General features: G+C 39.9%; 1 protein-coding gene across 2 annotated transcripts in view; it reads left to right on the forward strand.

Annotated features, from left to right (window-relative positions):
• LOC111226505 (glutamate receptor 1-like) overlaps positions 1–10,036 on the forward strand; it is a 66,017-nt gene extending 55,981 nt beyond the window's left edge. Inside the window, exons 14-16 of one of the 2 annotated variants that reach the window (XM_022751692.1) lie at positions 1,357–1,471; positions 7,568–7,702; positions 9,698–10,036. In XM_022751692.1, the coding sequence (XP_022607413.1) occupies positions 1,357–1,471; positions 7,568–7,702; positions 9,698–9,865 (418 nt within the window). In that variant the 3' untranslated portion in view covers positions 9,866–10,036. Of the gene's footprint in view, positions 1–1,356; positions 1,472–7,567; positions 7,858–9,697 lie in introns of both variants that reach the window. The other variant, XM_022751691.1, reaches the window with a different exon arrangement.
• Positions 10,037–17,460: the final 7,424 nt, after the last annotated feature.

Raw genomic sequence — 17,460 nt, forward strand, 5'->3', positions numbered from 1 at the left:
AGAATAGAAATCGCACATGTATAATGTGGATTGTCACTTATGGCCAAAACAGATCTCACAACACTGAACTTGTCATTGAATATATAAAAATATATATGTTGTATTATTTTTGTTGCACTGCAGCCCCTAATTGAAAGTAGCTCTTTGAAAACAAAGCTACTCAAATGACATAACTCTTTGTTTTACAGGGCGGTCATCAAAGAAAACTTCCCGATCCCTCTGTTTAATGTTCTGTATATATTCTGTGCTTCCTGCTCCATTTCTTACATGCACGATGTCCAGCCACCCCCATGTCTGCCTGACTGTTTACCCCATCCTGCCTAACATACAGTAGCCTCCCTGACATCTGCTCGCCTCGAACCAACTGATCAAACTAACATAATGACCTGCAGGTCTCTAGACCATTCATGTCCACACACTTTGACTTCTTTCTTTCTGTCTGAGTCCACTGGGCTGAGAAAGAATTCAGAGGTTTTACCAGCTCTGTGTTCCCTACAGCTGTGTTGTGAACTCAAGGTTGGGGATAAAGACTCTTCTGCGTCCACTGGTGAGAAAGGCAGAATGTTACCAAGCTAAATTGTTGCTGCTGCAGAGAAGAACAGACACTGATTCGAGAGAAAAGACAGTCTGACAAAGTCTTGTTACACTGATTCTTTTATGCAAATTATGATGTCAGATTTTGCCTTTCTGTGATTTGTGGATGGAGAGAGTCTTTGTTCACGGCCAGTCAGCTATAGGAAATACACACACACACTCACCAGAGAGAGAGAGCAACCTTTGAGGAGATGCTTTGGACGAGACGGTTCGTATGGTCTCAGGACTCTCTATAGTTGGTCACACAGTTTCCTTTCAGCCTGTTAAAGACATAAACTTTCCATGAAAGTGAACCTGACTGTTAAAACATTCAAAGCCTCAGTCTGTATCTCTGCTGATAGTTATAAATGAATCAACATGGGCCTCTATCCACCAGGATGCCGTTATGGGTTGAATATTGATAGGTTAGTTACCATAGCAATCTGTATGCTGGTGCCACTGAAAGGAAATTACCATCTGTAGACAGTCCTCTGTATCCAAGTCATCTCCATTTATAGTGTCTGCTCTGCCTCTCTCTGAGGCCCCTGCTTGGTAAAACCTGACTTTACTACTGTATGGGTGCTCAGCATTTTAGCCCCAACTAACATATATTGAACATGTGCATCCAAAGCCAGAACTCCTGCTTCATATCAGTAGTTATCAGCAGGAGAGTCTCAAATAGAAAGTCAATGTTGTCATAATCACCACCACCATGCGACCAATCTTCTTATATCTGTCCCATAGAGTGTCTCCTAATGGTTATCATTTTATATTATTTTCAAGAAACCCAGTAAACCTGGCAGTGTTAAAACTGAACGAGCAGGGCCTCTTGGACAAATTGAAAAACAAGTGGTGGTACGACAAGGGAGAGTGCGGCAGCGGGGGCGGGGACTCCAAGGTCAGAGCCAGTTTGAAAAACCCTGCGGGTAACCCACCACCACTGAGAGTGGAGGGAGGGTTGTGGGGAAGTGGGTAACCGGCAGGCTCACACTGCACTTCTACTCAGGCAACACTTTATCTCTCTGTGGTGTGGGGAAGAGCAAAGGGAAAGTGCCAAGGGGGGGGGGGATTATGTTGCCACCAGTGGCTGAATCTGAAAACCACAGAGGGGGGGGGGGGATTTTGTATCATCAGCCTTGCTTAAACAAAATGAGCGACAATAATTTAAAACAGATCAATGTCCTGTAATTAAACCAGCTGGGTCGCTCATGCTCAATGATACATTAAAACCACATGCATCCATTTAGATATGGATTATATTCCTGTTTAGTTTTCAAATGTGGCCATTTACATCCTTGCTTTTAACTAAAGATACAATTGAGACATTCAGGTTGCATAAATGAGGGTAAGCAGTGTGCCGGTTACCCAAAGTGATATAGTAATACACATCTACTGCCTTAGGGAGCAAGCCAAGCTAGATGGAGTATTAATGCATATCACTTTGACTCTGATGTGTCTAATGATTTTTATGCTTTATATATGTGTGTGGGTGTGTGTGTGGTGTGTGTGATAAGTGATAAGTTTTTTTTGACCGATAAGCCAGCTCAAGCATTAACGTGTGTATGTATTTGCTGCTGTGTGTTTCTGAATTAATAACATAAAATAACATGGTATAATATGTTATTTATGTTATTTCCTTATGGTTGGAAGAATCCCAGTAAACCTAGCGGTGTTGAAACTCAATGAGCAAGCCGTCTTAGACAAACTGAAAAACAAATGGTGGTACGATAAAGGGGAGTGTGGCAGCAAGGACTCCGGAAGAAAGGTTAGTCTCCAACCCAAACCTGTCACCTCACAGCACCTCCCAGCACAACCCTGCCCTGATCCTAGACCAGCCCCACGTCCAGCCCTCAGCCTCTATTACACTGAGCAATACTTCCCATGTGGCTCTGGTGGTACTACCGTATTGGCCCGAACATAAGACGACCCTGCATTTAGAACACGTTTTTGGATAAATACTAAGATGAGAAACACTACATGCAACAGAGTAGGTAGATACACTGTGTTTAACATGTATTGTTACATTTAAATAAAGGTGCAGTAAATGACTAAAAACAAAGTAATCAACTTAAAAAGTTACATTTGTTTATAGTAAGTTATGCATGAGTAAAGAAATTACAGTTTGGGATACAAGATTATGAAAAAAATATGAAAAATCAGTGCATCAGTCTAGCAAAACAAATAATTTGATTGGACACTTTCGCTTCATCAAGAAACATTTTGAATTCCAATAATAAAATGGAATCAAATCAACCCCCTCCTGCTACTGTCACTACTACTGCTATTACTGCTACTTCTACTACTGCCTCTGTCAGTAATGCTAATATTACAGCTATACTGCTACTATCACTACAACAATGTGTAATGCTGCTGCTGTTGAAACTTGGCTACCCCTACTGCTGATGATGATTGGTGAATGATTGGTGCACACTCCTTGTGGTAGCACCAGTAAGCACATTTTTCCACAAATGTAGGAAATTGTTTGTGTTTTCTAAATTTTCAGCTCTCTTTCTAGTCTAGCCATGTTCAAAAATGAAAACACTCGAGTGAACGCAATCCATTTATGCTGTAAGATTTACATGTAATTTAGTCTACATAACTTGCTGAAGAGCAGCCAGTGTCATTGAAAGGACCATAGTTAATGCTATAGCACAATTTAACAGTAGTGAAGTCAGCACACTGACTCAGCGATATCAGTTACACTACAGTATAACTAATTTGTGCTAACATTAGCCACCAAAAGCAATGGGTCATACCAAACCAAGTAAGACTATATGAGGGAAAGCCCTAACTGTATTGAACTGAACATCAATGTCTTTTACTGCCTATGAATTCAACTTTAATTGGCAACAGGACAAATTGGTTTTCTTTTGTCCTTTCAAATGTGACATAGCTTACTGGAAATTTTTGGGGTTGATCAGTGCTAGCAGGTATTAGACCATAGCATGCTCAGCAACACTAAAACAAGCTAGCTTAGCACAGGTCTGTCGTAGAGTAGCAATTCTGTAGCACACGAGCCCTCATTAATCAAAGACATCCGCTGTTGTGAATATGTAAAATGTCTGGTCCTCTTATGTGAAAGGACCCCCACTTTTAAAAATGTATCTTTCAAAGGAAAACATCGTCTTATATTTGGGCCAGTATTCTGGTGGTACTCCGGTGTCTGTTTCTTCCCACTGATGAGCTTGTGTTGTCAGAGATTTAATGTTCATTACCAGCGTGTAAATAAATATTGTGTGGTGGATTAGTTAGGATTGTTATTTATACTGTTATACACATAGGGACTACAGTTACCATATAGGTGGAATAAATCCTCTTAAAATAGATTGTCCAACCCCCCAAACACACACAGACGCATACACACAGATCAAGTCCTATGATAACCTTGAGTTTGTACTAGATTAAATAAAAATCACTCTGAAAGTAATTTGCTAGAATAGATCTCCTTCCCAAGGAGGAAAAAAAAATAAGAAAAAGAAACAGGACATGAGGGAGACAGATGATGACATTAGGCCATTGGACTTTACTGAACCCTTCAAATAAGTTTAGCCATAGCCTTTGCCATAACCTTTATGATAATTCTGCCCCATTTCACACTGGAGAGTGTGCATGTACGGATGCAAACCCTGTCAATCTGCTAGATCGACCCCCAAGTCACACCAAGTCTGCCACTGTGCTTGCATGCATTTGTGGTTTATGTTATCCACTGTCTCAAGAAGCAGCTCTTCGTGTCAGAAAAGCTTTGCTCTTGAGCTCAGCTACCTCTGAATGTGGTTGAGATGTAACCGACCTTCTGATCTGTCAGCACAAGATCTTTTTCTCTTCCTTCCCCCTGCTCATATTTTCATAGTTGAATGCAGGGGTGTCAAACTATGTGCTATGGTGGGCTCTGTCTCTGTGGAACATCTTACAAATAATATTATATTATGTAGAGATTTTAACATAGCAAAGCAAGGTACTCCCATTATTTGTTAATTTAGTCATTGGTCAATTAACAAATAATGTTTGCAGACATAAGTCACAAGTTATAAATTCATATTTAAGAGTTGTTTACTGTGAAATTTTCAATCTCTAGTAGTAGAATAGAGTAGAGTAGTAGAGTAGTAAATATTGTGTTTGGGAACATGACTTGAAAGATATAATTTGACATTTTGGAAAAGTTGCTCGATCACCTTCTTCCTGGGAGTTAAATAAGAAGATTTAATCACTCTCATATTTATGCACTAACCATGTTGCTGCAGCTAGCTTAAAATAGCTTAGCATAAAGACTGGAAACAGGGGAACGACTAGCTTAGCTAAAATCCACCTGGCAGCAGCTGTAAAGCTCACTAACACATAGGTTTTATTTGCATTTAATTTGTTTTATTTAATAAAACAATCTGGCACATAAACCCTGGTAATTTTATGTTTTAATATTTCTGTTTTATGCTAACCTAAGCTAACTGGCTGCAGGCTTTAGCTTCATATTTACCATACAGGGATGAGAAAGGTATCAATCTTCTCATCACACTCTCTGCAACAAACTGAACAAGCTATTCTTTCAATATGTGATGCTTTTCATTTTGCAACTATTTTCTCATCTGCTTAAAGTACACCTACACTCTCTAGAACAACTCTTAACTCTCTATTCTAAACATTTATTCACTGTGTGAAGACACTTCATTAGTAGCTTTTGTATTTTTTAAGTAGAAAGTTTGAATACACACACATTCACATACACTCCATCCAAGGATTTGGCTGCTAGGACCAACATTAGGAAGCTTTGTGAACACAGCTCCAGGTGATAAACATAAATTCAACCTGAGAGAAAGAATTAGTCTCTGAAATCGGCATACTCTCAGTCGTCCATAGCACACAGATTGACACACTTGAGTATAAAAACCTTAATTACATCGCATAATACTACTTTATATGGCATGGTTTATCTAAATGATGTTCGGCCCAAAGACAGACCAAATGTATTAAAATGCAAATTTGCCCTTGGAGTTAAAATCTATTTATCTAAGTTAATGGAGAAATAAAAGCCTGAAAATCTGTGGTGGCTAATAGCCTGTGCTAATTGTAAACTCAAATGCATGTCAAGGCATAATAACAACTGTAACAGCATAGCTTTCCCTGTGGCATTGATCTCAAATGTATTCCCCAAGTGGATTTACATGAAATAACCTCCCCGTTAGTCCTCATTGTTCCATGACTTAAATTATGTTGACTGATTTAAGTCTTAATCTTAATGATTCCATTTAATTATAGACTATAAATAGGCATAAATGTAAGTAGGTACCATTGCAATAGAGAATAATGGCCTATAATATGAAGCAATGTCAAACTTGTCAAATGACTTGTTTGTGCTGTTGCTGCATGAATGCATGTGTTGTGGGGTGTTTATGCATTTTACCTGTACCTACCAGTTCCCTCACAAAATGTTATTTCTAGAAAATAGTTGTGTGTGTTTGAGTAATTTGACTGAGACATTGTGTAAAATTTTTAGAAATGTATAGTCAAAAATGTTAGATCAGTATCTGTTTTCAATATCTGGGGCCTGTCTCACGAAGCAAGTTCAAACAGTGAGGCTCTTCAATTAGTGTCTAGCTTTACTAATCTAATCTAACACTGGTGAATCTGGTTTTAGAAAGCTTGTTTCAACAAAGCTATGAACCCGTGCACTTGCAACATGTGGGATCTTCAAAGAAACATGAATAACTTTCTCTTCTTCCCTTATGAAGAAAAAAAATGACACAAATAAATATGAAACAAACAGAAAATTAAAATGTTTCACTAATGTAACCTCTGTTTCTGTAGAGAGGAGCACTGCGGCAGCATGCTTTGTTAAATTAAAAATGACTTGATAAAGGCCTGTGACCAAAATGTGGCTTGAATAAATCACTGGGAGCTAATTTTCAGTGTGCAGACATTCTTCTTTTTTAAATTAAAAAGGCTGATTACTTCTCGTCATTAGGGCGCAGTCAGAATACTTCTTATTTATATGATAGTGTCATCATGAAGTCGCCTCACATTCTCTGTCTCTGCAGTGATGGAATATGAGTCCAACAGTGTACACTCGACCTCAGTGCAATTAATATGCAGCAGTAGACTTTATTCAAGGCTTTTCTGACTACCTACTGTACTTGCTGTTCTGTGAGAAACTCTGGTTTATAGCCACAAAGGAACAACTACAAATTATTTATGATTTTTTTTTTTTTTTTTATCAATACCTATTGTAAAATGTGCCAAAAGTTGAGTGGGCAGGGGGTATCATGCAGTGTCATCATAAATTTACTGAGCCCTCTGACAGGTGACAGCATTCTCTAACCCTGACCAAATGTATTGTCAAACTGTCTTTTTCCAACATTGTCTAGTACTGTAATGTTTTTGCTGGAAGCCCTGTTTTGTAGTCAAAGAGGAACACTGACTTTATCACAAATCTTTAATCTATTTCTGATGTAATAAATTATCTTAATAGTAGTAATAAAACAAAGTCATTTTACCATTTTATATAAAGTTATTTTAACATGATCAGTACAGTAATTTTATCCATACTTGGATTATTACTCAAAGATCTCCTCACAGTTGCCGGAACAAAAACTTCTTCCAGGTTATCCAGCTAACATATTAAATGCTACTCTGTGAGACAGGCCTCTGAAATATGTTTTTATTGTCAATGTCTTGTTTTTGTGTGGTTATGTGTGTGTCTTGTCCTCTTGTGTCATGGTTGTACAGGCTCACCTGTATTCTCTGTGTGTGTGTGTGTGTGTGTGTGTGTGTGTGTGTGTGTGTGTGTGTGTGTGTGTGTCTGTGTCTGTGTCTGTGTCTGTGTCTGTGTGTGTGCTCCTAAGTATGTATGGGTCTGTTTGAGTATATTTGTTATTTTGCTATAGTGAATTTGAGTCCTTGCACTTGTGTATGTGTGTGTCATATGTGTGTGTATGTGCACAGTCTTTGGTATTGCTCCTCAACACTTTGCTCTGCCCACTCTTCCTCCCCCTCCTCCCTCCAGGACAAGACGAGCGCTCTGAGCCTCAGCAATGTGGCAGGAGTCTTCTACATCCTGATCGGTGGCCTGGGCCTGGCCATGCTGGTGGCGCTGGTGGAGTTCTGCTACAAGTCCAGGACCGAGTCGCGCCGAATGAAGGTGTCCACCGCGCGAGCCGCTGCCGCCTCAGCCGCTCAGGCCTTTCACTGCTCAGCCTTAGACAGTGGTGCTAGCGCCCCCTACACAGAGCTGCAGAGCTACGGCCTGTACGCCAACAACACTGTTAAGATATAAGGGCAGAGCACAGACACGGGGTAGGAAACGCTGTGATCAAGCCATGATGAAAATGATGATGATGATGATGATGATGATGATGATGATGATGACGATGACATCCGCCTCCTCACACCCCTCCGCCCATCTAACCGTGATCACAGTAGGGCCTCTCAAGGCTTCCACCGCAGTGCAAACGCTCTCCTGTACCTCTCTCTACCTCTGCCGCTCCCTCGCTCAGTCTTTACGTCACTGATCTCCTGCAGTGTTGTCGAATCACTTGATTTTAAATTGCCCTTATGCCTCTTTCTACATATTCTTTGAATTCAATCAGTTTCCCTGTGTTAGTGTCGCAGGGTTGTTAGCTTATAACATTTTCCTTTAGTTCGTCACTACAAGAGAACAGTACTCTTTACTCTGCATTATGTCATCATATATCACTTTTTCTGTTGGACAAAGTAGAGTTTAAAATTTCTAATACACGTTTCACCATTTTATTTCAGCTTACAGAAATGTTAATCACAGGCCTCTGGTTAAATCCTATTTCTGCACTCATTACAATAATCTCTCCACAAGTGAAGAAATTTCACTTTGCAGCACAGGTATAAAGGCAATTTGAATCACAGTGGTACATCTATCTACCTCTGTCGCTCTGAGCAAACCTCTTCCCTGCTCCTTCCTCTCTTTTTGCTGACTGTCTCGCAAACGCAGGGCCCATTGTGGTGAACATCCTTTATATGTATACCATAAGGCAGGCCTGCTGCGGCTCACATGTTTTCCATCACTGCTTTAACCCAGACAGGTCTAACTCAAACTGTTGTATGTTCAGAGGTCTCAACGCATAAGGACTTGTTGATTTAGACTTCGTTTGGGGATGTGAGGTCTGTCCTCCAAAAGGCTGCGATAAGGTAGCTGTTAGTCATCTGCCTCGTGGATCAATTTACAACAAACAATCTTTGATTCATTCTTCCAACATCAAAGCCCCTTGTGGCGTATTGATATACTCTTCATGTAAACAGCAAAAAAGAAGGAAAAAGAAAACAAGGCAGGGCCAAGACAAGGAGTGATCTTGGACAAGAATCTCTTATGTTTTAATCAGCCCTACGAAGAGGCACCTGATCAGTATGCTGATGAGATTGGCGAGGAGCCTATTAGTCCAGCGGTGCCTTTATGCTGTTTGGCTTGAAAGAAACAACAACGCCGTTCCAATTAGAGGGCGGTGTGATTCTCCAGTCCCCTTGCAACACTCACCGGTTGCACTCGCTTTGCCCAATTTAATCAGCTATAGAATAGGGGAGGCAGGCAGACACCAAAGAGGCACGTGTTCACACACACACACACAAACGCACACATGCATCACACATCATTAGGTCGGCTTTCGGGCCCAGTGGCTTTTATTGTGCCAGGCTGGAGAATGGAGCTATTAAACCAATGAGTGAAGCCTCAGCTCCTCTCTTACTGCCTACACTTCGCTCTGCTCCTCCTGTTGCAAATTAGGACGCTGATGCACATCGGCCAGCGCCACGGTTTACCACCCGCGAATAGCACTTAGGCCCAGATAAAGAGGGCGAAAACTAGTACCCTATGACTCCTAACAGCCCATTCTGAATTTCTTGTTGTGCCAGCACCACATTCAGATAGTGACATCAACAGCTGCTTATGTGCATATATTCATATAACAAACACCAGAGAAACTGCATAACATTCTGCAGGTTTATCTTGATCCTTCAATAGCTGATAGACCTTTTAAAATGCGTACCTCTGTGCGCTGCTAGCTCTAAGTGTTGCATAAGCTTTCTCTGTTGTCATTAGGATATACATAGAGTGAGATACGTAGAAATCTGGTACGCAGACTAACTGTAATCTGTTTTGTTTCTACAGCAATCCATCAACGACGCCATGCGCTGCTCCACCCTGACCAGGATGAGTGGCAACGGGAGCGGCGGAGAGAATGGACGAATCCTCACACATGACTTCCCCAAGACCGTTCAGACGCTGCCCTGTATGAGCCACACCGCCAGCATGGGACTGGGTGCCTCCGGCATGTGATCATCACATGACTGTGCTGGTGGCGAGGAATAGGCAGGGTGGGGCAAAAGCAGAGCACAAGACTCTTAAGGACCTCAAAAATCATGGCTGTCCAGTTTGACCCATCTGTTCTCCTGGCTGTCAACGCGCCCAACTCTTTTAAGACTTTACTTACTGCCAAAATGCACTCTCAAACCGCTCCGTACAAACTACGAACAGAGACTCGCGACATTTTTTTTTAAATAAGTGGATGTTTGAAAAAGAGATACCGGAAAAAAGGAAGGAAATGTGCTGCAATAAAGAAGCCGTCAATGGGGGCGTGTTTTTGAATTTTTTACAGTGTTCATTTATGTGGAGAAAAAAAAAGAATTCTTTCTCTTTTCTTCAGTGTGACGCCTGCGCTGTGCCATTTCGATGGAGCTGTTGACGTTAGTCTGCGTGTGCAATATCTTCACCTCCACTGCTGACCTTGTACTACCTAGATGCTTTGTGATGGCTGATGGAACGTGTCTTTGCACAGATGTGGCAGAGGAGGACAAACACTTGTGACTGCTACGATGATTTGATATTGCTTTGGGACATTCCCGCTCTCTTTCACTCTCACATTTACACGCCATTTTGGAAGGACAACATGCTCTGTGTAGCATAGCCAGTTTTTACGATATAGTATATGGTTTACACTGTTGTAATAGCATAAAGAGCTTTGTCAGAAGTAGTTTGATTTGACTTATCCTCGACTGAAGGTCAATGCTGTTTAACTCAGCGGTTGACCAGGCTACAACAAAACATGCATTGCTGCTACACCTCATTTAACACATCATGCCTTGTCTTTGTGCCATATGACCATTCTCACAAATGAACACAGATACATTATACACTTATTGCTGCTGGGTCATTTGTTTGGCCGGCATATAGGTAGAGAGTTTTAGTATTTAATGATCACAGAGCGCAGAGTCAGACATGCTTACTTTGACCTGTGTGAGACAACACACTGACACATAACTCTGTGGCTATGTACAGTATTGAGTGACCTTACACTGTATTCTACTGTTGTGACATTCATAGCATATCCATTGATATACTAGGGAGTCTATTTGCAGCATGTTAAAGGACAAAAATCGACAAATTCAGACATAATCTGGAGAAAATATTCCTCAAACTATTGTTAGAGCTGTTGCTGCATAATTCACTCACTCCTGTGATGTATTTTCAGCCATATTCAGTTTTAATGAAATGGACAGCGCAGCTATTCACTCTCAATTTATTGAGGGTTGCATATCCCCTGCAGATTGTGCGTGGCCTATAAAAGGAAAGTTGGCCTCCTCTCGCTGTTGCTAGCTAGCACAGACATGGAAGTTTCACAGACGCTATTATCTGTTATTTATTGGAGGTCAAGGTTGCTGTGATCACTGGACGGCCCTGCTGTGGAGATCCCCCTCTTAGATCATGTCAAGTAAACAGAAATCAGAGTGGCAGGCCCTGGACCGTAGAGGGCAGAGATGAAAATGGGCAGACAACCTGGGATTGACACGGAGGCTTTAAAGGAAAATTTCATCCCAAAACATTTCAATAATGTAAACAAAAGGACTTTTGATGATGTACTTTGCATTTCTTGGTTCATTCTGTTGGATATTCCCATGAGTTACTGACCAACAGCAGAAAACAAAACTTAAGCTAATGCTATGGTTTACAATCATATCAAATAAGGCTGGCGAGATTTTTTTCTTATGGTCAACAATTACAGCACATGACAACAATGTGTTGGTTCGTCTTGCAAAGGCCCTGAATCAGCTTCTTACAGTTAGCAATGGGTTCCAACATGGACTCACGATTTTCTGCCTAAACTTCTAACAGTTTTGGTCGTTTCACATGAAAGATTTCCGTATCTTTGCTCTTGTCTGAGCTCTTTTCACTCGAGTGACGTGAGCGAGACTCGGTTTGGAAAAGGTGATATCGCATATTTTTGTGAAGCAGCTAGGATTTAGCAATATTAGAGTCAAAATGTGATGACAGCTGCAGGGTTGTTTACTGATGTTGTTGGCCCGCTGTCAATCAAATCTGATCAAAACCACACCCACACACACAATCCTGATAAAGCTGGGGGTTTTTTTTCAGTTGGCTGTTTTCCTTACCCTGTTTGTGATACTCAATCCAAAGCCCCTTAATTCCATATGAAGATATTCTCCATGCCATATTTCAAAAACAGGAAGCAAATATAAAGTTTCTTTTTTTTTCTTTTTTTAATAAGCTCTGTATTTTTCTCAAACAGCTGTGCACTGTAGTTTTTAGTAAACGTTTCTCAAACAGGAGTAAACAGTGAGTTTATTAGGGACTATTTTTAGCTGCAGATTAATACGTATTTGCTGCACTCTATAGTGCAGCCTGATGGTGTGGAGTTTATTCAAGAAATAACAAACTACAGCGTTCATTTTCGTAGTAATGAAGGAAAATGTCAGCCAGTGAAACACTGCGGCTCAGTGAAATGTTATAAATAATAGAAGCAAAGAAATAAATACATTCAGTTTAACAGGCTTCAACTACATCAGCAATACTTGTTCTGTAAGATCAATTGATTGTTGGTTTTGGTCTCATAGGTCTTCTCATAGGATTTATTGTCAATAAGAAAAACAGAATATCGCCAGCCTTTTCCTGTAAACTCAACAGGTGAAAACCATCAAAGTGCGACAAAACCAATAGCATCACAGCTGTGTAAAGGTTACATCATGTGCCTTCTTAGAAACATGAAAATCTCCCTTCTTCCCTCTTGCCTGTCTATCTTCTGCTCTCTCTCCACCCACACAAATATTCCACAATGCAGCAATTTCAGGTACCTGGATTGTCACAGAGATTGTACTGAGATATGGGAAACCTTTACCGTATGACACAGGTTGAGCAAAAAGGGGCTACATCAAAATGTCAAATTACAGCAATTCATAATAATATGTCCTGAAATGCACTGAACATCATCATCATCGCACATGGTCGATATCTACGAGTCCTAACAGTGTGATTTTACTTCAAGGTGACTGGAAGGTTGTTGCTGGAAATGGGATTTTCACTGCTGTCTGATGCCAGAGGTCACCTTTACATTATGTACCGCACACACTAGCTGACCTCTCATCTCACAGCAGAGGCCAAGCGCCTGTACAAAGGCAGCACCGCTCATCCTCTGCTTCCACAACTGGCCGTCTTATTATTTTTCTTCTCCTATGAGTTTCTGCTTTAAAAAAAAAAAGAGTACCAAATCTAATGTATGACCTCTCTCTTTCCGTACATCCTCATACAGGCAAGAAAAATGGGCAGTCAGAGTTTACTGAAATCATACATATCTCCACCTCTTATGTATATAAAATGCTTTTTCTCTTCCCCCAGTGAAAATGTTTGTTCTCCTACAAATCATGCCTCAGTGTACCTGGATTAGTTACCTACTGCGTGAGTACTTTTACTTTCTTCCTTCATCTTTGCGTCTTCTTTTGCTGATGTTGTATTAATTAGGACACAGCACAGCACTCTTCAGTGGAGGCTTTACCCTCAGACAGATGTTTTATATGCCATAACAAGATTTGTAAAAAAAAAAATAAAAAAAAAATAAGACACTCAATGTTTGTATTATAAAGGACAGCTGGGGTGCCAGGAAAGTGTTATACACTTGGAGGGGTGTAAAAAAACACACACACACTGATGTTGAATAATCTGTAGACGCTAATGTTGTTTAAAGCCAGTTTTTAGTTAGTTTCATTTTAATTTGTTGGTGTTTTTTAAGTGCTTGAAATTTAACACCATTTGAATATTTCTTTGTCGTTTTCCTTTTTCACAGTATTTTACTATTGGAATCTAATCAGTTTGTTCACCAGAAACATCATTATTGTTGTTTTTTTAAACTTTGAAAAGGGTGTTGCTGAGTTTTAAATTGAAAACAATGGTCAATAAATGGGTTCTCAGTTTAAAAAAATAAAAAAGACTACAGCTATTAGGAATCAAACTTTTGGAGAAATAAACTTTTTTTTCTAACCAAAGTGTCCTGGAAGGAAGTCATCATGCTTTTGTAACCGAATAAAGGAATCAACTATGTATATTGGTTCAGTTTCAGTTTTATTTCAACGGGAGTCGTATATCTCCCTCTGTGCCTTGGGCAAATGGGATATGACTTTAGATATAACAGGCAGAGAAGGATAAAGCTCTGCCTGGGTCTGAAAGGAAAGCAGTGATCCAAAAAATAATCTCAGGCAGTCTGTCTTTATGTGACAGAAGAAGAAGAAGAAAAAGCCATTCTTACACGAGCTGCAAAACAATTAAAAAGAACCAATTTTTGTCAACTTGAGTGAGTGCAGACAACATTTAATTATGCAGCATGTTCACATGCATGTCACTCAAACTAATTTGCATATGTCTGGATGAATTATTCGCTTGTATAAAAGCAGGTAAATGGACCTGCATAGACAGTAAGACAGAAGTACAGAACAGAGAGAGGTGAATGTTTTTGGCATTTTTCTATGATGGAGAATGTAAACAGGAAGTGTGAGAAGAGAGAGAGAGAGAGATGGTGATTACATGCAACATGCAAGGTCCTCAAATTGGGAACATTGCAGTTTGTGGTAGAGGACACCACAGGCTGTCAGTTTTGACACATTTTGACACATTTGTAGAAATTCACATTTTGGTAATAGAGCTATCCCTTTAGTGTTCCTAATACTTCTTACTACTCAAATCTTCCTCTTTGACTTCAGTTCTTTCCAAAAAATTCTTTTTTTTTTCTTTTTTTTTCTACATTTTTTAAGTAATGACCTTTGAGCCCAGTTTCTACATTGCAGTCCGCTTCTGCCATTTCATTCAGCCATCATTTTTTCCTTCTACAAGTGTTGTCCAACTTTTACCATAATATAATTCCTCCAATGCCACCATCATCCAAGATATACAGTTCCTTTTGGCATTTAACTTAAACCTGCAATTATTTATTTTTTGGCCACTTGGGGGCAGTGCAACGAGCTGTAACACAACACTGATCCGAAGATTGGTTTCGAGGATGCACACACTTCACTGGGGTAGAAATCATATGGTTTTATGATAATGCAAACGTACTATTTTAATTACACCATGTAAAGCACAGCTATGGACAAAAGTTGAAAATTAGCACTAGCTATAAACACAGTAGTACAACACATTAGTTTTATGCTTTCTATTGGAACTATGTTAAATAGTATTGTCCCTATTAAATAAATAAATAATTTGTGAAATAGATCTGTGAAAACACTGTTTAGAGGTGAATTTGTGACACACCCTTACAATTTTTTAACCACACTTCCAGTGAGAAATGTCAGCTAGTAGCATCGATAATGCTACATGAAGCTATACACAAAGTTAGCTCAGCAGGTAGAAAAGTGATCAATATTTGCTCAAAAACACAAACTTGCAGTGAGTTAAACTTAAAAACACAGAAGCCCCATCACACAGCTAACGTTAGCATGAAACTCATTCTTGTTGTTATATTCGTAGCATTAGCATGTATGAAAATCTTTCCTCAGAATATACCAGCCCCTGGATATATGCCAGATGTGCAACATTAATGCAACAACTCATATTAGAGATGACTGGAGTGTAGCCAGGCAGAGCCACACAAACTGTCAATACAGGATTCAATCAGTATTACTGATCAGCCTCATAGGAATTCTCCACACCTGTTTAATCTTTCTCTGTGGAAAATTAGAAGCATAACAATGTAATGTGTTTTCCATCAGTCTGCCCCTCTATCAACTGTCACCTATTCTCGAACTGAAACTGTAAATGCAGATCAAAACATAGAGCCTTTGCAATATTCATTAAACAGCCTTAAACACAGTAATAGTGTGCGCTTGCACCTTAAATCTATAGTTCATTCCTGTAGTTTCAGTGTAAAACCATCCACAACCTTCATAAAATCCACAGCTCTCACCATACATAGTGGAGAGTTATTTGATTATTGTCTGTGGATTCATATGAGAGACCTCTTGGATGCTAATATGTGGCAGTGAAAAGCATTTGCCATACGGGTGTGGCGGCAGACTTGAGCCGACCGCCTGAACTAGTTCGCAGGCTTTTTCTTCATTGATGCAGCAACAGGAAATTAGCTCTTTTTTTTTGGCTCAGTAATTTTCTAAATTGTACTACAAACTCTGAAATCCCTAGTTCACCTTTGTGCACATTTAGAACACAGATGAAGCCAAAGGACTACAGCCTTCAATTTTAGACAGTTATATTGACGACCATTTTCAGTTTCGTCAAAGCTGTTCCTCTCGAATCTTCACCCTTTTTCATTATGAAACATCCATAGCATGGCGTTTTTTTTAACATCGATCCACCAAAATGTTATTACTCCACACACGAAATGACTGTGACGTGTCAGTGAAGCTGCTGGTGGTAGACAAATCCTCAGTGTACCTATGTGCACACACTCTGCCTGATGATCCATTTATTTGTTCGTATTTTATCTATCCATTTTCTTGCCCGCATCATTTAAATTCATTGCAAATTCCATCTGTGTGCATAAGGGGTGAAAACGAAAAATAACTTTCATTACCCCCCCAAACATTTCATGCAACAGCCGTCTCTTATGTTATTGTTCGGCCTCAAGGAAGGAATTATCGCTATGATGAAGATACAAATATAGAATGTGTCATTGTGTGCTGTGGTGCTTATTGTGTACATTGTGCTTGTGTGTTACACTGAGATAGCAGGGTGTCATGCTGTGTCACACCCCATGATTAGTGACATCAACAGCTGGAGAGGCCCCACTTTCTCTCTCACTCTGACAGCTAAAGGCCTAATGTATAATTAACATCTCTCCTTTCTCTTCTTCTCTTTCTCTTTTCCAAGCAAGGTGTTTCAAGAGTCACAGGATTTTTTGCATTTTTGTTTACCACTTCTTCTCACCCTGCAAATCACAAGATTCTCATTTGTGAATTTGATACAAGGTGTTAGAAGAGACTTGTCAAACAACTTCAATGTGTTTTCCAGCATCACTTATTTATTTAACATCAGATATACGGGTCTGTGCTAACTTCCTGTCCTCGCTGTAAGTCTGGTGTGTGATACTGAATGCTCTGGACTGCCCGCTGGACTAACAGAGTCACCACTCACTGACTCTGAGCTCACACCTTGGATGAAATTTATCTGAGGAGAATGAAATCATGTCCCCAGGTTTTAAGAGTGCAGGTAATTAGTCCTTATCTAAAATTAAATCTGGATGCGTCACCTGTCCTGGATCTTTGAGGACCAGTAAATCACATCCTAAAATTATGATGTCCTTTGAAACTATAATGTCTTTAGGAGCACAATAAAAAAAGATGTCTTCGACAGGGAAATAATGAAGTTTCTCTGAGACACCTGCAGGTGTACTGATGGTGGTGAAGGCAGCAGGAATATTATGTATGAGTGAAGAAGAAATTTTGATGAGAAAACAGAAAGCATCCAAAACAAAAGAGACAGGAGAAAGAAAAGAAAAGTACATGGGAGAGTTCCTTGTTCCATGTTCCAGGCTGGAGTCATTGAGATTGAATAGCGGTTAATTGTGTCCAGGTGCAGATTTCTCACACACTGTGTGTCACATTAGAGAACTGTTGATGAGCAGCAGTGGCATCATA

Source organism: Seriola dumerili, unplaced genomic scaffold, assembly GCF_002260705.1.
Source record: "Seriola dumerili isolate Sdu_G_001 unplaced genomic scaffold, Sdu_1.0 BDQW01000161.1, whole genome shotgun sequence".
NCBI classification, from domain to species: Eukaryota; Metazoa; Chordata; class Actinopteri; order Carangiformes; family Carangidae; genus Seriola; species Seriola dumerili.